This window comes from Eptesicus fuscus, chromosome 24 (assembly GCF_027574615.1).
Source record: "Eptesicus fuscus isolate TK198812 chromosome 24, DD_ASM_mEF_20220401, whole genome shotgun sequence".
Classification (NCBI taxonomy): Eukaryota; Metazoa; Chordata; class Mammalia; order Chiroptera; family Vespertilionidae; genus Eptesicus; species Eptesicus fuscus.
This window is the reverse complement of record NC_072496.1, coordinates 15591404-15616548: the sequence shown is the minus strand read 5'-3', so window position 1 is coordinate 15616548 and position 25145 is coordinate 15591404. Positions and strand designations below refer to the sequence as shown.

At 43.6% G+C, this 25145-nt stretch overlaps 1 protein-coding gene across 4 annotated transcripts in view; it reads right to left on the bottom strand.

Moving 5' to 3' along the window:
- Window positions 1-25145, bottom strand: part of CDC42BPA (CDC42 binding protein kinase alpha) — a 198286-nt gene that overhangs the window by 144967 nt on the left and 28174 nt on the right. For all 4 annotated transcript variants that reach the window (XM_054713143.1, XM_028134646.2, XM_008157993.3 and 1 more), the window contains exon 2: window positions 18385-18476. In XM_054713143.1, the coding sequence (XP_054569118.1) occupies window positions 18385-18476 (92 nt within the window). The remainder of the gene's footprint in view (window positions 1-18384; window positions 18477-25145) is intronic.

Here is a 25145-nt window from a genome sequence, read left to right as displayed (position 1 = left end):
TTCTGCAATTCTGTCTATGTTTAATACACCCAGAATTCACCATCCCTCTTCTGTCCCTCCAACTCCAAGCTATCATTACCTGTGGCCTGGATTGTCCTTTCTGGCCCTCTCCTTCTCCTAACGCCCACAATCTATTCTCAATGTGGCAGCCAGTGATCCTGGATACACATAGCTCAGATCACGACACTCCTCTGCTCCAAACTTCCAGCAGCTGCCGATCTCTCTCCAAGTAAAAGTCAAAATCCTTATTACAACTTATCTTCTGGCCTCCCCCTCTCAGATCTCACACCACTCTCCTTCCAGCTCCCTCTGCTCCAGACACATTGGCTGCCTGGTTCAACCACTCAGGGCCTTCCCACTTATCACTGTTCCCTCGGTCTCAAATAGTCTTCTCCCATTTAACCACACGGTTTGCTCTCTCACTCCCTCATTCCCTTTCACACTTTCTATCACATTTCTTTGCTTCCTTTGTCCCTTAGCACCTTCCTATTATTTAACAAACCATATATTCTACTTATGTATTTTGCTTATTGTTAGCCTCACTCACTAGAATATAAGTTCTATGAGGACATAAATAATTTATTCTCATTTGCTCCCTAGTATATGCCCAGTACTTGAGAAGCAATAGGTACTCAATAAATATTTACTGAATGAATGATGAATGATTTATAATTTATCTGGGTGTCAATCAATAAGCATTCAACAAATATTTGTTGGATAAATGATGGATGACTTGTAAACCATACAGATACACACAGAAAGCTGTATGGCATCACTCTCTGCTTCAAGTATAGCACTAAAAGGATACTGAAACTCAAAAAAGTTCTTTTAAAGTCTTGACTTTACATTTAGCCTTTCTTGTCTTTTGTTTGTGACTGTTCACTATTTACTGCTTCGTGTCTTTGTCTCCTTTTCGCTCCCCGGTATAATTTTTACCATCAATTAGTTAATAGATAATAACTAGTAACTCCCATTGATAGAAATCTTACTCTGTGCCTGGCACTGGACTAAGCACATTCACATGGCCTTATTTAATTCTAACACCACTCTAAAGTGGTTCTGCAGTCCTCACTAGCGGATTACAGACCCAGTGTTCTTTACTCTAAGTACAGAATAGTTCTCTGGGTCCTAAAGAGAGATCCCATTCATCATGCCTATAACCCTGGTATCTAATGATCACTGTTAATATGCATGCAAATCACTGTAGGTTGTGTGTTTTTTTTTATGAACTGCTCTGTTAGTGATCAGTTTGTTTTCAAAATACTTAATGTAAAAATACTAAGTCCCTTTAACAAGCAAACTAAAAACACTACAAAGAATTTACTAAAGAGCTACAGGCAGCCTCTCTATGGAGAACAATTTATATCTACAACAGGTACAGTCAAAACACTTCAGAATTTCTATAGCCTGGCCGTGTGGCTCAGTGGTTGAGCATCTACCTAGGAACCAAGAGGCCATGGTTCAATTCCCGGTCAGGGCATGTACCTGGACTGCAGGCCCAATCCCCAGAAGGGGGCATGCAGGAATCAGCTGATTGATGATTTTGCTCTCTCGTTGATGTTTCTATTTTTTTATCCCTCTCTCTTCCTCTCTCTCAAAAAACACAAAAACAAAAACAAACCCACATATTAAAAAACAAACAAACAAAAAAAGAACTGGTACAGCATGGGCATCGACCAATCAGAACAGACACTGGCTATAAAAATAGAGTACGCCCACACCAGTGTGCCCAGGGACTAAAGACTAGCCCCACGTGTGCAGAGGCTGTCCAAAGTGAATCATGCAGTGTTAACTTCAAACCTCGTTTCCTCTCCCTTGATCCCAGGAGAGCCACGGCACAAGGTTTTGAAGGAAGGATGAATAGCTAAAAGTAATTCTCCTTTCAGACCTAGGCCTAGATGATGCAGACACACAGGGCCTAGTTATAGTAATCAGAGGAAGCAAGCTAATTAAAAGCTTTTGACACCTGAAGCGGGGGTAGCAGGCCAAAGCAGCAAGCTTTCACAACAAGCTCTGAAGCCCAGAAGCCTTGAAGCTGCCGGAGCAAGGCTGGAGCAGGCAGAAGCGGTGAGCCACCAGGAAACTGTGGACAGGCAACACCCAGGGCGTAAGTTAAAGGTTTTCCTGAAAGCAAAAAGGAAAACCCAGCGTTAAGTTCAGCAGTAACTGACAACAACTGAGTCGTAGAGAGAAGGTTCTTAATCCGAAGAGTTGTTGATTTTCAATTATATCTCGCTCCTTTGTTGTTTCCCGTGAATTATGCATTCTTGTAAAAATTACATAAATTATGCTTTTATTTTCATAGTTTTTTTTTTTTTTTTTAAAGCATAATTGATAGAAACGCTGCTCTAATCAGATATCCGCACCGAGGTAAGCCCATCCACTGTCTACGCAGCTCTTTACAAACTCCTGGTATGGACAGAATACCTTGCAGGGAACAGTTATCTCTACATTTCAGTCTATTAGTTGGTAAATACTACAGGGTATGTACGAACACCAGAGATATTTTAATCAGGAATGAAGCACTAAGCAGCAAGAGCTCATAATACAACCAATAGTACTTTGAGACAAAAATTCACTGTCTTAGTATAACAGAGTAAATTATCTGCAATCTGTTTTACACACTTTAATAAATATAAATAATAGAGCAAGAAAATACCAAAAATAAAAAAAAAAAAAAGAAAGAAAAAAAGACACCTTCTCACACTGAATCTCAAATATTATCAGTCATGCTTTACTCTGAGCTGAATCTAGAGGTTGCAATGGCCTGTGACCAGGGAGGACTTATTCCTGGTCAAAAGATGGCCAGACGGCTGTTTCCTACAGCCCACTCCCCAGCCCTGCACCCCAATTTTCAGTATTTCTTGGCACGAGGACTGGAGAGCAAATACCATTGTCCTGAACTATCTGCCTCACAATCCCAATGAGTATTCTTTTTCTAGTCCCTTTCATGGAAAAAAAAAAAAAGTATTCTAAGTATTTTTATTATTGCTTCTTTTTTTTCCCATAATTCAATCTCATCTGAGCCCTAAAATCTACCTGCAGTCCCACCACAGATTCTCTGCCCTTTCCCAATCTTCTAAAACACCCCGTGTCACACTGCCACCACCATCTACCCCAGCCCTCTCCCGTCTACCCCTTATATGCAATCAGTGATCTGTTTCCTTATAAACACACCCTTCACATTTCCTCAGGCCATCTTTAACTGTTTCTACATTTCCACTTATCCTCACTTCTTTTCCTTTAGAACCCAGCGAAGAAATATCCCCACCACTTTACAGGCCTAGAAGTATCATTTGAGATCTGGACCCTAGACCCTCCCCTTCCTTTCCTTCTTGCCATTGTCCCATTAAGATTTGTTTCTCGACTTCAAACCCCCTCTCTTCTAGCTCCTGAATATCAACTGACAAGCTTTTCCAAGACCATTTCCCATCCAAAAATAATACAAAAACTTTATCACTATCCTACCTTCCCCTAAAGAAACTGATATCCCATCCCTTTTCTGTAAGGCATCATTTCTCCAAAAAGCAGATTTTGAAATAGTACATGCTTGCTTTTTCCACTCGCTCAACATTTATCTGCTTCCAACCTCTTTCAATCACCTACCTCAATCTGGTTTCATTTCACTCTAATGGACTGAAATTATTCTCTCAAAGATCAATAATGACCCTCCAATTTCCAAATAACACATACTGTTCTCAATTCTCATCTGTTTCAACCTCTCTTCATTGCTGACAATCAATATATTCCCCTTTTCTTTTTTCTGTAACCTGTTACATGTTGTTCCCCATCTTTTAAATATCCTCTCCTTCCTGACTTGTATTAACTATTCCATATGCCCCAATTTATACATCCTATATAATAAAAGCCTAATATGCTAAACATCCGGTCGTCTGGTCGGCCGTTCAACCAATCAAAGCATAATATGCTAATGATATGCTAAGGCTGCTCAACCGCTCGCTATGACGGGCACTGACCACCAGGGGGCAGACAGTCGACCAGTTGCTATGACATGCACTGTCCCCAGGGGGCAGACGCTCTGACCGGTAGGTTAGCTTGCTGCTGGGGTCAGGCCAATTGGGACTGAGCAAAATGGGCCAGACACACCCTGGAGCCCTCCTTCGATCCTCCCCAGCTGGCCAACCTCCCACATCCCTCCCCGGCCCCTATCACGCACTGGTGGGGTCCCTTGGCCTGGCCTGCACCCTCTCGCAATCTGGGACCCCTCAGAGGATGTCGGAGAGCCAGTTTCAGCCCGATCCTGCAGGTCAGGCCGAGGGACCCCACTGGTGCATGAATTCATATATACACACACACACACACACACACACACACACACACATAAAAGGGTAATATGCTAATTAGACCGTGTTGACCTGACCTCTTCTGGATGTCTGACTTCCTTCCGGACAGTTAGGGGGCAACCAGGCCAGCAGGGGGCAGTTAGGGGGCAAGCAAGCTGGCAGGGAGGCAGTTAGGGGGGAACCAGGCTGGCAGGGGGGCAGTTAGGGGGTGATCAGGCCGGCAGGGGGGCAGTTAGGGGGCAACCAGGCCAGCAGGGGGGCAGTTAGGGGGAAACTAGGCCAGCAGGGGACCAGTTAGGGGGCGACCAGGCTGGCAGGGGACCAGTTGGGGGTGGTTAGGCCAGCAAGCAGAGGCAGTTAGGGGAGATCAGGCAGGCAGGTAGAGTGGTTAGGGGCGATCGGGCAGGCAGGCAAGCAGTTAGGAGCCAGCAGTCCCGGGTTGCAAGAGAAATGTCTGACTGCAGGTTTAGGGATGGGGCCTAAACCGGCAGTCGGACATCCCCTAAGGGGTCCTGGATTGGAGAGGGTGCAGGCCAGGCTGATGAGGGCCCCTCCCCCCCCCCCCCGCCCCATGCACGAATTTCGTGCACCGGGCCTCTAGTATATATATGTATATATGTGTGTGTGTGTGTGTGTGTGTGTGTGTGTGTGGGTGTGTGTGTGTATTGAGTGAAAGGTTAAAGTCGGTGGTGCATGGGCAGGCTAAATAGCCATCGCAGACAGTGAATAAATAAAATTTGAATTTTTTTAGGAAAAAGGGGCTGGAGGGTGGGGAAATCCAAAGTGAAGTGCTACACAGCACTGAGCCAAAGGGTATTGGGTCCATGATTGCAGCAAAAATGCACTTAGGACAGTGAAACAAGGACGGGCATAGAAGAAGCAACAGGAGAGCCTAGAATGGCCTCTTTGGCTCACTGAGAAGTCAGAGAAAAGGGGGACTTGGAGGCAAGTTCAGGGGGTTAGCCCGGGATGAGCTGCTTCTGCCCATTGCTCCCCTGGTTGCAAGTCTCATGGGGTCCCTTAGAGGTGGGGAGATACATACCTGTGGGGGCAGGAGAGTGGAAGGGAACGGCAGGGGCATGCTCCTTGGAGGTAGAGCGCACTGGGTCCTTTGTCCTGGGTCCTTTGTCTCTCTCTTACAGGAGGAAATCTTAGGGGAGTGACTCAATAGAATATTCATCAGCTTTCCAGGTGCACTCTTTTAGGGTGGGGGTCTCCACTGATGGGTCAGTGCCAGGGCAGGGGGTCATTAGTCAATGTCCTGAGGCAACCATAGTGTCATTTGTCTAGTTTTGCTGCTTTTCTAAGCCTAGAGCTGAAATACAACTGAGGCCTAGATGTCATCTTTAGGGAGGAAAAGGTCAGGGGGTCTAAACCTCCTGACCAGCGATATGAAAGATCAGGGGTCCAAACCGAATGACTAGTGATGTGCTAGGGGAGGAGAGGTTACCCTGGGGGCGAGGTTCTTGTTTTCCCCATTTTGCCCTTGCTAGGCATCCAGGGCTTCTTGCCCTGATGAGTTTCTATGCCTGGCCAATCGTCCTTGCTCTGCTCATGTCTGTCGAATACTAATGACTCCTAAATCTATTTCCTAATATCTAGACCCATATATCGAAATGCCTATTAGTCATCTCTAGAATATTCAGAAAATATCTCAAATTTAACAAGTCAAAAACCTGTATACGAAACTCATCTACTATGTTGCATACCTCGATCACCTATGACTACTACCTTTAACTCATCACTGACATCCCAAGTAATTTCTTTCCAAACTGTCCCTCCCACCCCCTTCTCACTTCCACTGACCTAGTTCAAGCCATCACTATTTCATCTGCAAAAATGATAATAAGGTCATTTTTTGCCACCTTACTATAAGGCAGATGCTATGCTAACTACTGAGAATAAAAGATAAATACAAGAGTCCTTACAGATCAAAAATCTCTCAGTCCAGTATGGGAAACATACCTAACATTATTACAGTACATCATGGAAAGAAAAGGTAAAAACAAGGGCTCTAAAAAGCAAAGAAGAGAGATCCCTGACCCAAAAGGTAAGAGTGGGATGGGAGATGTATAATGTGTGAATATGTGTTAAAAGTTTCTTGGAAGAGGTGACTGACACCTGAACGAACCCCAGAAAAGAGGGACCAAGTGGGTTTTGTGGGAGAGTGGGGATACCTGGGGAAGTGGGGCCGCTTGAGCAAGGCACAGAAGCAAGAAGCATCCGTGTGGGAGAGGGGGGTAACGATGTTCAGGGACAGTAAGGAGTTTTCCTTCCTAGGAAAGTTTTTCCTCCTAGCACCGAGTAGCAAGAAATGAAGCTGAAGATCCAAACAGTGGAGGAGCTTGCACGCCATGTTAGTCAACCAGAACCTCAAATTGCAGGTAACAGAACCATTCTTCAGTTGGCTTTAGCGAGATCAGGTCTCTGGAGAATGATTCTGAGGCAGGAAGTGAAACGAGAAGGCTGCAGTAGGCGCTGAGGTCTAAGAGACTGGGGATCTGATGAGGGGAGAGAGGGTGACATTTGAGGGGTACTCAGGACGTTTAGGACATAAAGTTGATTGATTAGATGTGGAGGCCTGAAAGTGAGAAATCCAGGTCTCGCTGCCTCAGGTCTCTTCCCTGTCTCCTCCTTCCTCTATACTACCACCCCCTCCCCCCCCCCCACCGCCCCCAGCACTACGTCTCTAAAGAATTCAGACTGTATCACTATTCTGCTTATTCCCATGTGAGAGGACTCCCGATCCCGAGTTCCTCAGCACTGCACACCCAGTCATTCAACTGCTTTGCCCAAGTGACCTTCCAATTCTCATCTTTCACCAACAGCAACACCCTATATTCCGTCACAAGATCACTAACTCTTCCTGAATAAAAGGCAATGTGCTTCAAAAACAAAATCTAAAAAACAACCACCTTTTGGTTGTTGTAGAACATAATTATTATATAAAATGTATAACATTAAAGTATAAAAATAGAGAACCACAGTTACTTCACAGAGAAAAGAAAACTAATAAAAAAAACGATTACTTTGTCTATATCCTTTCAACCACCAAGGTCTTCTAGAAATTTATTCTAGAAGAAATGATTTAGAAAATCATCTGAAATGCAGTGAAAGCATTATGTATAAAAATGCTTTGTACAGCATTATTTATATACTAGAGGCCCGGTGCACGAAATTCGTGCACTGGGGGAGGGTGTCCCTCAGCCCAACCTGCACAGTCTCCAATCTGGGACCCCTCGGGGGATGTCTGACTGCCTCTTTAGGCCCGACAGGGATCGGGCCTAAACAGGCAGTCAGACATCCCTTTCACAATCCGGGACTGCTGGCTCCCAACTGCTCGCCTGCCTACCTGATTGCCCCTAACCACTTCTGCCTGCCAGCCTGATCACCCCCTAACCCAGTGATGGGCAACCTTTAGAGCTTAGTGTGTCAAACTTCGCCAAAAAACTGAGCATAACTCGGGTAGCGTGTCACTTTGAGGAAAAAACTAACTCCAAGACTCTAGTCGCAAATGTTTCATCCTCAGGAGCAGCAAATGTTTCATCCTCGACATGCTGCCGCATGTCATCAGAAATGGCTACGTGTGTCAGTGCTGACACGCGTGTCATAGGTTCGCCATCACTGCCCTAACCACTCCCCTGCCAGCCTGATCGACGCCTAACTGCTCCCCTGCCAGCCAGATCATCTCCAACTGTTTTCCCCTGACAGCCCGGTCACCCCCAAATGCCCTCCCCTGCATATTCTCTCTTTATTAGATAGGGTTTTTTCTTTAACATATTGGACTGCTCTAACTGGTTTGGCTCAGTGGATGGAGTGTTGGCCTGCAGACTCAGGGTCCCGGGTTCGATTCTGGTCAAGGGCATGTACCTTGGTTGGGGGCACATACTGCAGGAGGCAGCTGATCGATGTTTCTCTCTCATAGATGTTTCTAGTCTCTATCCTTTTCCCTTCCTCTCTGTAAAAAATCAATAAAATTTATTTTAAAAAAACATATTGGACAGTGTACCTGCTGTGGTCTTGACAAAACAGTAAAAATGTAAACCCAGACTAAAAGAATCATAAAATAAACTCCTTCAACAGGAATTTCATGAGACTTGGAAAGGTGATATCCTGTGGTTGTTTCTTCCTTTTTTTCTTCTCTTTCTTTTTCTTGATGTTTCATCTTTTGTCCTTTCTTACTTTTCTCCTTCTATTCCTTTTCTATCCTCTCTTTCTCTAAACTTTTCCTTTGGAAGAATCATCAGTACTTGACTCGCTCCCTGGGGGGCCCGGGTACCTCCCAGCCAGATACCTAGGGCTGCCTCTGGGAGGGGTTGGCGGGGTGGGGTTGAGGGCGCCTCCCATCCAGACACCCCGGGCTGCCTCTGGGAGGGGATGGCAGTGTGGGGTCCTGGGCGCCTCCTATCCAGACACCCTGTGCTGCCTCTGGGAGGGGATGGCAGTGTGGGGTCCTGGGCGCCTCCTATCCAGACACCCCAGGCTGCCTCTGGGAGGCGTTGGTGGTGTGGGGTCGCGGAAGCCTCCCAGCCAGACACACCGGGCTGCCTCCAGGAGGGGATGGCAGTGTGGGGTCCTGGGCGCCTCCTATCCAGACACCCCGTGCTGCCTCTGGGAGGGGATGGCAGCGTGGGGTCCTGGGCGCCTCCTATCAGGACACCCCAGGCTGCCTATGGGAGGCTTTGGAGGCGTGGGGTCAGGAAGCCTCCCAGCCGGACACCCCTGGCGGCCTCCCGGAGGGGTTGGCGGCGTGGGGGCGCGGACGCCTCCCAGCTGGACACCCCGGGCGGTCTCCGGGCGGCGATGGCGGCTTGGGGCACGGACGCCTCCCATCCGGACACCCCGGGGGGCCTCCCGGAGGGGTTGGCGGCGTGGGGGCGCGGACCCCTCCCAGCCGGACACCCCGGGCGGTCTCCGGGCGGCGATGGCGGCGTGGGGGTGCAGACGCCTCCCAGGCGGACACCCCGAGCTGCTCGGCTCTCAGTGGCAGTCCTCCCTGGAACTGGGGAACTCCGGCGGGATGAGCGTACTGGTCGCCGCCATCTTGTGGCTATGGGGGCCGCCATTTTTGTCGCGGAGGTACGGTTAATTTGCATACTACTCTATTATTAGATAGGATTCTTAATATATAAACAGGTAATATGCAAATTAGGCCAGGACTCCATAACGGGTCATGACCAGAGAGGAGGAGGTTGTGCGTGCAGGTGAGGCCCAGAGCGGAGACGCAGACAGAGGAAGGGGGGCCTGCCTGGGCTGGCATGGCGGCTTGGGGGGCCTTAGAGTGGACACAGGCAGGGGGGCCGGGGGACACTGCGAGTCAGGTGCAGGTCCCGGCCCCCCGCAGCCCCGGAGCGGACACAGGAAGGGGGCTGCGGCGAGGGGGGGCGCCTGGGGCTGGCCAAACCACCGTGTCGGCTTGGGCAGCCCCAGAGTGGACAGAGGCAGGGGGACAGGGGGGCCTCGGGCGGAAGTCAGATGCGGGTCCCAGCCACCCGCGGTGCCAGTCAGGCACGGGTCCCGGCCGACCACAGCGGCAGTCTGGCCTGACTCCCGTGGCAGCCCTCGGGGTGCCTCCTCACACGGCGGGAGGCAGGCTGGGCCTCTAGTCATTTATAATACAGAAAAGACAGAACCACCTAAATACTCCATTCCTTTATTCTAACATATGTATTGAGCACCTACTATGTACTAGATTCTACTGCAGGTGCTGGGAAATTTCAGTGGACAGACAGGGGGAAATCCTGACATTCAAAGTATACATTCTATCTTAATATTATTGTTAAGTAAATTACAGAAACATCTCCATATGAGCTTTTATGAAGCCATTAAAAATCAGGTTTATAAAGAAACATTTTAATACGTGGGGAAAAGACAACATATTTAATTTTTTTAAAAAGCTAGTTAGATATTAAGGTTTATGAAATTATCCCAATTTTATTACCTATGAATAGAAATATAATTGGAGAGAAATCCCTCAAAATTATAGATCACAATGCTGTGTCCCTTTCCCTCTTGCTGATTAGACTGTGACCCTAAGCAAGGGCATGGGACATGTTTGAATTATAGTGCATGATTAATAAGTATGATTTGCAGTAGTAAAAAGAGAGAAGCATGAAAGAAAAAGGAACTTTATTGTTCTGTCTTTAACCTCTGGTTAGGAAATGTATTATGTTTACTAGCACTGTGCTAAGTACTGAGTAGAATGAATAAAAACTCAGTTCCCGTGTTTAGCTTACGGTCCTCTCTCCTTGGCTTGAGATGGCCATCTTCTCCCGTGTCTTCGTTTCTTCTTCCCTCTGTCCATGCCCGTGTCCAAATGTTCCCTTCTTATAAGGACACCAATTACATTAGATCAGGGTGCACCCCAGTGACCTCCTTTTAACGTAGTTACCTCTGTACAGAACCTATTTCCAAACAGGGTCACATTCTGAGGTACTGGAGGTTAGGACTTCATCATGAAGTTGTTTGAGAAGGTCGGAAGGGAGACATAATTGAACCTTAACTGTAACCTGTCCAGCCATCCCTGCTTGTGTGTGTGTGTGTTTAATGTGGCAAGTGTGAGGTAAGCCTGGGATGGGAGTGAAAATTCCTTGTATTTTTTAATTTCAGATAAAATGGAAGAGTTTAGACAATCAATGGCTAGTGTGCTTTTAGGACCTGAAAGACTAGACTAGGCCGACCAGTGTATACTATTTGAGTTTATCTTTTCTGGGTTAAACAGAGCTCTCTTACACAGGAAATAATTCCAAACCCTGGCTACATCGCGGCCTCCTCAGGGAGCTGATCCTCACTGCTCACAATGCAGTGAGTGAGCTCTTTAAATCTCCTAATAAGGACTTTCACATAGACTAGTTCTACACAGTGCCTGCTGCTCCAAATCCTGCTCCAACCAACCTCCACGCCCTCCCCCGCCAGAACATCTCCAGAGAGCAAAACTGAGGGAGACCCTGAAGGGTCTGACCAGGTTTCCAAAGGAATGAAAAGAGTAATTTCTAAGAGGATTTAAATTCTCACATATATTTAGCACCTCTTTCCAAGTAGTCGTTTTCCAGATTAGGAAAGGAGGAGAGATAATAATATTTTAAAAAAAGAAAGCCACTTTGCCCTGAGACCCTCAATCTGCTGAATCTTTCAGCACTGCATACCGCCTGTTCCTATCCGTAGCATGATCTTCTTTTTAACAGACGCTTTTTCTGCAGTGAGCCTGGACTGATCATGTGCATAAGCAATTCTCACACTGGCTGGAATTGCTGTGCTAGCTGCAGAGTATAAATCCTAATACAACAATTTAAAACAAAGCCATAGGGGAGAAACCAGTTTTTACTATTTTAAAAAACCACTGCTTTACTCAATACCAATCATTTTAACAGGATCCACAAAAGGACGTTTCCAATTTGCTATCCAGTTGTCTCAAGGCCATTTATTAAAAATTTTCTTTTGCACTAATTAGTGATGCTGCCATTGGCAAATATTAAATTCCTATGTGTGCTTGCCACCATTTCTGAACTTCTTATTCATGTGCTCTCTGTTGAGGCTTTATGACATATTTTAAAGTATCGTGGAATAAAAAATAAAAGTAAAATATAATGAGTCTGTTATTGTTCCAGTTTTTAAGAGTTTTTCTGATGATTCTTAATTATTTTCACAAATAAACTTTTAAAATCAGTTTGTCTAATAATTAGTATATATATTAGACAAAATTATAGAAGGGATAAGACTTTAATACTCCTCTCAAAAGACTACAAACAAATATGCAATAAAAATTATTTTCAAAATTATATGAACATGGAGTGTTCATGTAATAGGCCATATTATGAGCATAAGACAAACTTTAATAAACCCTAAAAGTATTGAAAAATTAGAGTATGATGTCTGATAAGCTAGAATTTTTATCAATTCAAGCTTATCAACTAAAGACACATCTGATAAAGGTCTGTTATCCAAAATAAACCAAGAACTCTTAAAACCGAACAATCAGAAAACCCCTTTTTAAAAAATGAACCAAAGATCTTAACAGACATCATAGAATATATACAGATGGCAAATAAACAACTGAAAAGATGCTCAATATCGCCTCTCATTAGAAAATGATAGTTAAAACATCCATGAAATACCACTCCACACCTGTTAAATGGCCAAAATTTAAAACACTGACAACTCCTAATTCTGATGAGGATACGGAGCAACAGCATTCTCATTCATTGCTGGTGGGAATGCAAAATGGTAAGCCACTTTGGAAGACATGTTGGCAATCTTATAAAACTTAACACTCATCATATGACCCAGCAATCCTGACTCCTTGGTATTTACCCAAATGAACTGAAAATTTATGTCCACACCACAACCTGTACATGGATATTTATAAGCAGCTTTATTCATAATTGCCAAAACTTGGAGGCAATCAAGATATCCTTCAGTAGGTGAATGGATAAACGGTGGCACATTTGGACAAGGGAATATTATTTAATGCCAAAAAAGCAATGACTTATCAAGCCATGAGGAGACATGAAGGAAATTTAAATGCATGAAAGAAGCCAATCTGAGAAGGCTGCATACTATATGAGTCCAACTGTATGACATACTGGGAAAGGCAAAACTGTGGAGAGGGTATGGGGAGGGAGGAATGAATAGGCAGAGCACAGACGATTTTTACAGCAGTGAAACTATTGTGTATGATCTATATATACACCAGGTGTATTGGTTAATAATGCGGATTTTGTAATCAAAGAAAACATGATTAATTTCAAGAGAAACATCGAAAGTGCTTTATTCAAAGTAATGTCCATCACTAGCTACACATTTCCCCCATCTTCAGGTAATTTGTGGATACCGTCCCAATAGAACTTTTCTTGTTTTGAGGCAAACCATTTAGAGACCCAATTTTCCACTTCTTCGTACGTTTTGAAGTGCTGCTCAGAAAGTGCGTGTGCCATCGATCGGAACAAGTGGTCATCTGAAGGAGCAAGGGCTGGTGAATACAGCGGGTGGGTTAATACTTCCCAGGCAAGATCTTTTAATGTGTCTTTAACTGGTTTTGAAGTGTGTGATGATGCGTCATCATGAAGCAAAATTACTTTGCCGTGTCTTCTGGCACATTCTGGTCATTTCACGATCAAAGCTTGGTTCCAATTGATTATTTGTTGTCGGTAGCGATCAGTATTAACGGTTTCACCTGGTTTTAGAAGCTCATAATACACCATATCTTCCTGACCCCACCAAACACAGAGCATTGTCTTCTTTCCAAAGCGATTTGGCCTTGCAGTCAATGTTGATGGTTGACCTGGATCAACCCATGATTTTGTGCATTTGGGATTCTCAAATGAAATCCACTTTTTATCGCCAGTCACAATTAGATGCAAAAAAGACTTTCTTTCGTGCCGTTGAAGCAACATTTTACTGATGACTTTTGTTCAGTTGATGTGGCACCCATTTTCCTTCCTTTAAAATATTTCCCATTGCTTGTAAACGATAAGAAATCGTTTGCTGAGCAATGTTTAATCCAGGCGTCCTCAAACTACGGCCCGAGGGCCACATGCGGGTGTTTTTGCCGTTTTGTTTTTTTACTTCAAAATAAGATATGTGCAGTGTGCATAGGAATTTGTTCATAGTTTTTTTTAAACTATAGTCCGGCCCTCCAACGGTCTGGCCCCCTGTTTAAAAAGTTTGAGGACCCCTGAAATCTTTCTGCAAGTTGTTTTTGAGTTTGACACGCTTCTTCATCCAATAATGCTTGTAACTGTTGGTCTTCAAACTTTTTCGGTTGACCTGGACGTTCTTTGTCTTTCACATCGAAATCATCACTTTTAAAGCGTTTAAAACAGCGTTCACAAGTATCTTGAGATGGAGCATGTTCACCATAAGCTTCCCAAAGTATTCAGCAGCACTTTTCTTCAAAATAAAGTAATGAATTAAAACTTCCCACAAATGCTCTTTTTTTGGCACGAAATTCTACATTTTTAAGTGTAAAAATGTCTATGATGTTAACACCTTCAGAAAATTTGAACTATGAAGTTTTGAAGCTTGTTGTCAATACAACAAAATAGCATACATCGCATATATATCAACATATGTGTAACTCCATCTATTGAAAAAAATCCGCATTAACCAGTACACCTAGTAAAAGCCTAAGCAACCGTCCAACCGTTCAACCGTCGGACTGGTAGCTCTGATGCGCAATGACCACCAGGGGGCAGATTCTCAACGCAGGAACTGCCGAGCGATAGCAACTTTGCAGAATGCCCTCTCACACTCCAGGATCCCTCAGGGGATGTCGGACTGCCAGTTTTGGCCCGATCCCCTCAGGCCAGGCCGAGGGACCCCCACCTGCCGGAGGGACCCCACTCACTCTGCAGACGCCCTTCAAGCCCCAGCACCTCCCCAGGTGCGGCTGGCCGGGAAGGGACCTCGGGAGGTTGGCTCAGGGCATGTCCAGCCCGTCTTGCCCAGTCCTGCCCCGCCGGCCACCTTCTAATTAATTTCCTTTCAATGTGCATGAATCCCTGCACCGGGCCTCTAGTACTATCTATAATGGTATATATGTGTCATTATACATTTGTCCTAACCAATACAATGTACAACACAAAGAGTGAATCTTAACGTAAACTACAGATTTGGGGTGACGGTGATGTGTCAACGTACATTCACCTATTGCAACAAATGTATCACTCTGGGGGGCATGTTGAGAGCCAGAGAGGCTTCCATGTGCAGGGCAGGGACTATAAGGGAACTCTGTACTTTCTAATCAATTTTTCTATGAACTTACAACTGCTTTAAAAAATAATCTATTGAAAAAATCAATCAAGGTAACCCACCATATATTAAAGAGCAAATGTATATGATGTCAAGAAATGCAAAAAAAGCATATGAAAAAAATTCAGCACCCATTAATACTTTTAATTCTCAGCAAACTGGTTATAGAAGACAAATTTCCTCATCAAATAAAGGACACTGATGAAAACATCTACAATTAACAGAATAATAGTGAAACACTGAATCCTTTCTTCCTAAGTTCAAGAATAAAGTAAGGATGCCTACCCTCGTGACACCCATTCAACACTGTGCTAGAGGTGGAAACTAGTGCAATAAGTTAAGATAAAAAAATAAAAGGTACAAAATCTGGAAGTGAAAAGGACCCTAAACTGTCCCTATTCTCAATGATTGTTTACTTAGAAAAACAAGAAAGTAGTAACCAAAACAACACAAAACTACTTTAAAATAAGTTTAGAAAATAAAGTCAGATACATAAATCAGTGTTGTATCTACATATTAGCAACATACTATTTGAATATAAAATTGTTTTAAATATCACTTACCATAGCATAAAGCATAAAATACCTAGAACTAAATTTAACAAAATGTGAACAAGACCTGTGCACTAAAACAACAAAACATTCTTAAGAAAATTTAAAACAGACCTTAAAAAACAAAGAAATACCTTGTTCATGGACTAACAAGTAGATTCAACATTAAAACGTCAGACCAGCCAAAACTGATCTATAAATTGAATGCAAACTCAATTTCAATACCAGTAGACTGACAGAAACTGACACCCTGATTCTAAAATGTATACAATAATGCAAAAGTCCTAGAACCTAAAACAATCTGAAAAAGAACAAAGTAGGAGAATTTACACTCACACTTCATTACATACTTTCAAGTTTATAGTATAAAGCTACAGTGGTGTTGGCATTAGGATAATGTGGTATTGGCATTAGGATAGACAAAGAGATCAATGAAACAGAACAGAAAGAGCGGAAATAGATAAAAATGTAGTAAACTGATTTTTTTTTACAAAGATGCTGAAGTAATTTAATAGAGGAAATACAGTCTTTTCAACAAATGTTGCTGAAACAAATAGACATCTAACATCATACATGGATTAATTTGAAGTAGACAACCAACCTAAACATAAGAGCTAAAACTACAGAGCTTTAAAAAATAAAATTAGGTCACCAGGCCAGCATGGCTCAGTGGTTGAGCATCAACCTATGAACCAGGAAGTCACGGTTCAATTCCCAGTCAGGGCACATGCCTGGGTTGTGGGCTCGATCCCTGCTGGGGCATGGATGCAGGAGGCAACTGATCAATGATTCTCTCTCATCACTGATGTTTCTCTATCTCTCTCTCCCTCTTCCTTCCTCTCCGAAATCAATAAAATATATATTTTAAAAAATAGGTCAATATGTCTGTGACCTGAATATAAACAAGAATTTCTTAGGGGGAACCCCCTCCCCCCACCTAAAAAATACCCCCAGAAAATAATAAACCTAAGAGAAAAAAAATTGTACCATCAAAACTGAAAACACTCCTACAACAAAATAATAAAAAAGCAAATACCCCAATTTTTTTAAATGAGCAAAATACTTGAATATATACTTCACAAAGGAAGCTATAAGAATGGTGAGTAATTATGTTGATATATAAGTTCAAATAATAATACAACTTAAAGACTATGAAACTCTATTATATACCCATTAGAATGGCTAAAATTACAGAGATGAACAACAGAATATATTGTTGGAACTGGTAGAAATGTAAAATGGTACAACCCCATTGGAGGAGTGCCAGTTTCTTTTAAATTTAAACATGACCAACCATTTAACCCAATAGTTCCAGTCCTAGGTATTTATTCAAGGAACATGAAAATCTATTTCCATAAAATGCATATAAGAATAGTCGTAGTAGCCCTGGCTGGTTTGGCTCAGTGGATAGAGCCTGCGGACTGAAGGGTCACAGGTTCGATTCTGGTCAAGGGCACATGCCCGGGTTGGGGGCCTGATCCCCAGTAGGGGGCGTGCAGGAGGCAGCCGATCGATGATTCTCTCTCATTGATGTTTCTATCTCTCTCTCCCTCTCCCTTCCTCTCTGAAATCAATAAAAGTATATCTTAAAAAAAAATTTTAAATAGTAGTAGAGCCCTGGCCAGTGTGGCTCAGTTGGTTGAGCATCATCCCATGCACCAAAAAGTGCCAGTTCAATTTGCGATCAGAGCACATACCCAGGTTGTGGGTTTCATCCCAAGTCAGGGTGCATACAGGAGGCAACCAATCAATGTTTCTCCCTCTCTCTTTTCCTCTTTCTCCCTTCCTCTCTCTCTAAAATCAATAAAAAAATATATATTTTTAAAAGAGTAAGTAGAAACTGAAACACTGAATCTAAAATTATCTATCTATCCTATATAATAAAAGGCTAATATGCAAATGGACCGAACAGCAGAACGACCGGTTGCTATGACACGCACTGACCACCAGGGGGCAGATGCTCAATGCAGGAGCTGTCCCCTGGTGGTCAGTGTGCTCCCACAGGGGGAGTGCCGCGCAGCCAGAAGCCAGGCTCATGGCTGGCTAGCGCAGCAGTGGTGGTGGGAGCCTCTCCCGCCTCCGAAGCAGCACTAAGCCATCAGTCAGATATTCCCTGAGGGCTCCCGGACTGCGAGAGGGTGCAGTCCGGGCTGAGGGACCCTCCACCCCCCCCCCGCCCCCAAGTGCACGAATTTCGTGCACCAGGCCTCTAGTCTATATATAAAAGCCTATTATGCAAATTGTCCCCACTGGAATTCGACCAGGAGACAGATCACTTGCTATGATATGCACTGACCACCAGGGGGCAGTGCAGAATGAAGAAAGGCCCCGGCCGGCAGTTGGAAGGAAGGCCCTGGCCGGCAGCCGAGAGGCCCCGATCAGCCCTGATCGCCAGCCAGGCCTAGGGACCCTACCCTTGCACGAATTTTGTGCACTGGGCCTCTAGTAAAAATATAAAGAGCCAAGTATAGAGGAGTAGAGGGAAGAACATACACTACCAGATATCAAGACAAAGTAGAATAATTTAAGACAGTGTCATATTGGCACAAGGGGATACAAACAGACCAGTGAAACAGAGTCCAGAAACATACTCAATCTCACAAAGACACATGAAGAATAGAAATATCTAGGGGAAAATTCCATGTGTAAGTATTTCACTCAAAACTTTAATATATTTTCTGATTAATCGTATCACAACAGAGTAAAAATTATTTCAGTTAAATTTTTTCAGACTGTATAAAATAGCTTCCAAAACAATTAGCAGACCTATAAATTCTTACCTCTCCAAAAGCTCCTCGACCGATCACCTTTAATATTTCAAAGTCTTCTCTATGTAATCGCATCTGTTTCACTTTAGAAGTAAATGGTTTAGCTGAAATAAAAAGCAACATCAATTACTTTCTTAATGAAATGTGATGTAAATTAATACAAATAATGGTATTTCTTACTTAAACAATAAGAATTCAAGTTATGATTAAGAATTAAGCCAAAATATTTAATAATTTCATCAAACTATATTGATAATAGATTTAATTTCCATGAGAAAATTATATATTTCCTTTACTTCTTATGTATGAATTGCATTTTGGTGAAGAAAATTATCTTTAAACACCAAATCACATATGAAATAATGCAAAATAACAAATAAGGCCAGTTTATTCTCATGTTAAACATTGTGTACCCTAACTCTCAATGCTAGATACATATTTTAACACAAAGGTCCAAGAAGCAAAAGCAAATTTCATGTCACCAGAGAGAACTTCAGCAATTCCTACCAAGTAAGTTAATAATTATTTCACATTCATTTATCCTTTTAACATTCCTTTAGTAAGAATCCAAACTATATAAAGTATGGTGGCAATCACCGGAGTTTAAAACAAGTATAGTACCTTCCTTCAGAAGTTCTGTCTTCAGGAGAGACAGATAGTATGCTACACGCACAGTAACAATGTGATTAAGTTTCTAATACAGGGGCCAGTGAAAGTGAAGCACTTATATTACTAGAGGCCCAGTGCATGATTGAATCATGCATGTGTAGGGTCCCCTACACACTTTTGCTTTCGATCGCGGTGGAGCTGGGTGCCTGTCCGCTGGTGCACCAGGCCTTTTGGAAGCCTCTGGCTCGGCGGAGGCTTCTGAAAGGCCTGGTGCCGGAGCAGACAGGCACCCAGCTCCCCCGCTTTTGATGGTCTGCGGCGGGACGTGAGCTCGCTGCCCCAGAGGCCCCTTCTGTTCCGCAGCACAGCCATGGCGCAGACGCTGAGCTCGCGCTCAGCGTCCTGCCAGCCCAATCAGCTACCCCGGCCACCCCGAGTCCCGCCCCCTGCGCCTCCCGCTGGCCCAATTGTGGGCGTAGCAGAGTGATGGTAATTTACATATTACCATTTTATTAGGTAGGATGTGCATCTTAATACTTCACAGAAGTCACATAAGAACTGGAACTTGAGGACTAAGTAAATTTTGCTACTTTGATTGGTTTGCAGAGTAGACATTGAGTACTATGTGAGGAATTTAGACATTATTCTATTTTTTAAAAAAATATATTTTATTGATTTTTTACAGAGAGGAAAGGAGAGGGATAGAGAGTTAGAAACATCGATGAGAGAGAAACATCGATCAGCTGCCTCCAGCACACCCCCCACCGGGGACGTGCCCGCAACCAAGGTACATGCCCTTGACCGGAATCGAACCTGGGACCCTTCAGTCCGCAGGCCGACGCTCTATCCACTGAGCCAAACCCGTTAGGGCTAGACATTATTCTATTAATTACAGGGAATAAATTGACATTTGTTTTTGTTGTTAATCCTCACCCGAGGATATTTTTTCCATTGATTTTTAGAGAGAGTGGAAGGGAGAGGGAGCGACACAGAGAGAGAAACATCAATGTAAGAGACACACATCGACTGGCTGCAAGCCTGCAACCGGTATGTGCCCTTGACCAGAATCGAACCGGGGACCCCTCAGTCTGTGGGCCAACACTCCATCCACTGAGGAAACTGGCTAGAGCAGTGGTTGGCAAACTGCAGCTCGCAAGCCACATGCGGCTCGTGAGCCGCAGTTTGCCGCTTTGTTGACTAATGAGTTTGCTGTCCACTGGGCTAGAGCAACCACAGCTATTTTAATCAACATGAATAAATTTCAAAAAATACTTGGAAAAGAAGTCACAGAAAATATAGTGATTTCATTTACACATAGTTTAAAAACAAGCAAAAATAAACACATTCTTTAGGAATACTTATAAAACTATAAAGCAAATTTCATGGTGATGATTTATTCTTGAGGGAAAAGAGACACACAGGGTTTTCTAAGATCCTGTTAATTTCTTAAGCTGGATCAATGGTACAGGAATGTTAATTTTATTATCATCTTTTGAACTGTATGAAAAGTTTTATGCACTCTTTTATACATTTAAATTCTCAAGGAAATTTTTTAAACTTGTATATGTGAATAGATCTATATTCAATTTAATGAAAATGGTTAGTTCAAAATTTTGCTTATTGGCCAGAATCTTTTTACAATTTACTTAATATTCTTTCAAATCTGAGAAACTATGGATAGTCTTAACACTTTTATTAAGCCTAACAATAGAACTTTAACCTTTTGCACTTGGATGTCGAGTGTGACTCGACACGGTTAGCATTAGAATAAAGGAATCGAGAAAAAAGCAAGCGAGTTCAAAGGGTTAATTTCAGTGATCAAGATAGATAAAAACAATTGATTGTGTAAAAAGTGAACTGTGAACAACTATAGAAATATGAGAAACCATTACCAGTATTATTATTCACACACACACAAAGTTCTTTGACGACATGGTCCTAAGAAAAATCTATAATAAAAATGTAATATGCTAATTAGATCGGACAGCTGAACAACCTTCCGGACATTATTCCGGATGTCCTTCCAGACTAAGCTGCGGCGGCAGGGGCCAAGGCAGAGGCAGTTAGGGGCGATCAGGCAGGCAGCCAGAGGTGGTTGGGGCGATCAGGCAGATGGGAAAGTAGTTAGGGGTGATCAGGCAGGCAGGCAAGTGGTTAGGGGCGATCAGGCAGGCAGGCAGGCAGGTGAGCAGTTAGGAACCAGTGGTCCCGGATTGTGAGAGGGATGTCCAACTGCCAGTTTAGGCCTGATCCCACAGGGATCCTGCAGGGAATGGGCCTAAACTGGCAGTTGAACATCCCCCGAGGGGTCCCGGATTGCAAGAGGGTGCAGGCCGGGCGGAGAGACGCCCCCCCATGCATGAATTTCATGCACCGGGCCTCTAGTAAATAATAGATGACTGGTTGATTATAGTTCCTTCAACCTACTACATGAAACAAGCAACTTGATCCTTCAAGTAAGATGATAATCTTATGATAACTACATAATTCATAACCATTTTCCATTCACGTTTTTAAGAAGCACTGCTCAAGAGTTTTTCACTCCTCTACTTGTCCTCATGACCAGGACATACCTGGTGCCTCTCACTCTTACTTCTGAATGCAACTAATCTAATCTAACATCACAATAAACTCAGAGCTATCCACCGCCTCTAACAAAGAATCTAAAACAGGCCAAAGGATGTAACTGAAGCAGATCTCATTAAGTGTCTCTATCAACTTAACTTGATCTTTGCCTCCCTTATCTTCAAGACAACCACAAAATGTGTCTGATTCCTTGGATTAGTTACTCATAATCTGCTCAAAGATTACTGAGATATTGAAATTAGCAGAAGTGAGCAGGCAAAAATCTTAAAACAACTATTACAGACTAGAGGCCCATGCACCAGTGGGGTCCCTCTGCCTGCCCTGTGGGGACTGGGCCGAAATCAGCTCTCCAACATCCCCCGAGGGGTCCTGGATTTCGAGAGGGCGCAGACTAGGCTGAGGGACCCGGCCAGGCCAAGGGACCCGGCCAGGCCAAGGGACCCCACCAGTGCATGATCAGGGCGGGGCCAGGGAGGGACTGCAGGAGGGCTCCAGGGCATGTCCAGCCTGTCCCACCCAGTCCTGATTGGCCAGACCCTAGCAGCAAGCTAATCAACCAGTCGGAGCATTTGCCCCCTGGTGGTCAGTGCACGTCATAGCTACTGGTTGAACTTAGCATATTAGGCTTTTATTAAATAGGATATGCTCAAAGAAAAAGAATCAATCAATCAATTGCCTGTTTTTTTAAAAAAGAATAAAATAGAAATTATAGAACTGGATATGCTTCAAAATAAAATGAAAATAATGAGGAAAGAGCCCATGAACTTGAAAATTTATCCATAGAAATGAACAACCTAAAGTAAAAAGACCTTAAGAATGGACAGCCTCAGGCCAACTATGAGACAACATCAAAGGGTAATTAGAATCTCAGAAGGGGAGGATAGAGAAAAACTGATTATACGTTACCGCCAGAAGTTCATTGGCAATATTTAACAAAAATGCTTCATACCAAGATACATAAGAAAAAAGTCATGAATTCTATCCACCAAAAGGCCATGTCAGTCACTTGGTGTGACTGAAATAATTTTGGATGTATGAGACAAATTGCAAAAAAACTTTATACTCGTTACAGTAACTGAAAAAGACTTAATGATCACTACACTACTGCCCCGGACAAAAATCAAAACCATGTAAGAGACCAACTGGGTCTGTTGTACTGCCAGGCAACTGCTCTATCTGGGGCCCTTTCACAAGGTACTCTATATACCATCTAAGGGTAACAACACCTGGCCTTTCTTTAGTGCTGCACAGTTCAGTGTTCACTGTGGCACATATTTTCTGAGGTATCTGCCACACCATTTCCCTCCGTTTCTCTGAAAACCTCCCTCCGACTGGAGGTCAAGTGTAATTGTGGGGCCTCACTTCACTAGCCAGAATAAAGTGAACTAGTGTGGAAAACTAACCAAAGCTGTGGAAAAAAGAATGTAAAACTGAACTCAGAAGCGTCAGTCTCTGCAATAAGTCACAATACCACAATGACACAGCTGGCTCACCAATCAAGAAGTCATCATTTTATGTAAGTTCTGACAACCTGTCCCAATTTCTCTCACTCTCACATTCACTGCAGTATTATTATTCCTATTTCAAAAAAAGAAAAAAAAGATTCAGAACGGTAAAATAACTTGAAGATTACATTGCCAACAAGTGGCACAAAAAGGATTTAAACTCTAGTCTGTCAGGCTCCAAAGCCTTTCCAATATGTAATATGCTGCCTCTTTCTCCCCAAAAGTTTTTTGTGGAAAATAAACTAAAAAACAGATACTAAACTTAACAGAATTAAATATAAAACAACTCTAAGTCTTAAAAAACGATCTCTTTGAAACTTGAAAGAAGAAAGCAAGTTTCCATCCAAGCCCCTAGCACACTGCCTGGTTCACTACACACTATCAAATGAATGGCTAAGTGAATGAATGACTCTAAAAATAAAAGAATTCTGAGTTCCAATATGAAAGGCCAGGAATACCTTGCAAGGTATACCCTTTTCCCTGCTGAATGTAACCCAAGATCTAAACATGGAGTCTCCTTCAATCCACTCCGACTCCCACAACTACTGCCCAGGTCCAGTAGGAACACAGACTTCTGGCTGCAAGCCACTGATGGCTTGAGAAAGGGCCTAGTTAGAGATTCCAACAGAAAACGAATGTGGATGGAGGAGACACTGTGAGAATCTGGGGAATAAGCCTCAAGGCATAGCGAGGCCAGAAGAGAACAGGGAGCACTGCGGCCAGAGATTGTAACCTCCCTTCACTCCTGGTTCTGCTCCTCCCTTCCTCTCAAATGTCTCCAGGGGGTGTGCCTTCTTCCAGTTTAGCTCCCCCTCAGCCTTTCCACTGCATGTCCTTCCACTATAGATGCTGATGCTCATCTCCAGTGGAGCAGCAGGAGAATCAAGGACCACTGCTAAGGCAGGGAGAGCTGGGAGAGAAATATGAGGGAGCATTGACAAGAATAATAACTAAAGTCACGTTAAAACTTTCATTAGTCATATCAGGTTCTGTTTATATTTTCAAATAAAATATACTGTGCACTTTTAAATTAGTATGTAATAAGGAATTATGAAATATACTGTGACTATACACTAATCACTTGTAATGTACAAAGAATAAAATTACAAGTGGTATGTTTCTGAGATTTATGGTGACAACATATACTTGAGCACGAGTGTAAAACTATCTTATTCACTTTGTTGTTGTTGTTGTTAAACCTCACCAGAGGATATTTTTCCATTGATTTTTAGAGAGTATGGAAGGGAGAGGGAAAGACAGAGAAACATCGATGTGAGAGAGACACATCGATTGGTTGCCTCCTGCATGCGCCCGGACCAGGGCCAGGGATCGAACCTGCAACCAAGGTATGTGCCCAGGACCCTTCAGTCCGAGGGCTGACTCTCTGTACACTGAGCCAAACCAACTAGGACTTATTCACTTTTAAACACCTAAAATTGTAACTTTTGACAGAGTAGGTATTTTTATATTTTTAATAATTGAGCTATTATGGAAAAGTTTCAAAGTAGTCTATATGTATATATGGTTTTGGCAACTTCATAAGCAAAGGTAACAGCCACAAACACAGAACATATTAGATATATGATCTCTAAGTTACTATATATATCATTCTTTGTATCCATTCACTAATTAATGAACACTTGGGTTGTTTCTACTTTTTAGCTAACTATATATATGAAAACCTAAGTGACCAAAAGACCAACCAGTCGCTATGATGCACACTGACCACCAGGGGGCAGACACTCAAGGCAGGAGCTTCCCCTTAGTGGTCAGTGCACTCCCGCAGCGGGAGTGCCGCTCAGCTGACCGGCCCGTCCTGGCAGCCCACCAGCCCGGCGGCAGCCTCTCACTCCCTCAGTAGTCCAGCAGGTCCAATCTCCGGAGAATGGGCCGGGCACTGACGAACCAGCACTGCCCGCACAATGCCGACAGCACTGCAGGGCTCCTGGAAGTCGGCCTTGGGCACCAAGGCCGCTTCCCCTCCCTAGACGCTCCACAAGGAGGAAACGATATAAAAGTGGCTGCCAGGTGGCTCCCAACAACCAGCGAGAACGTCAGCGGGACGGATCCAGA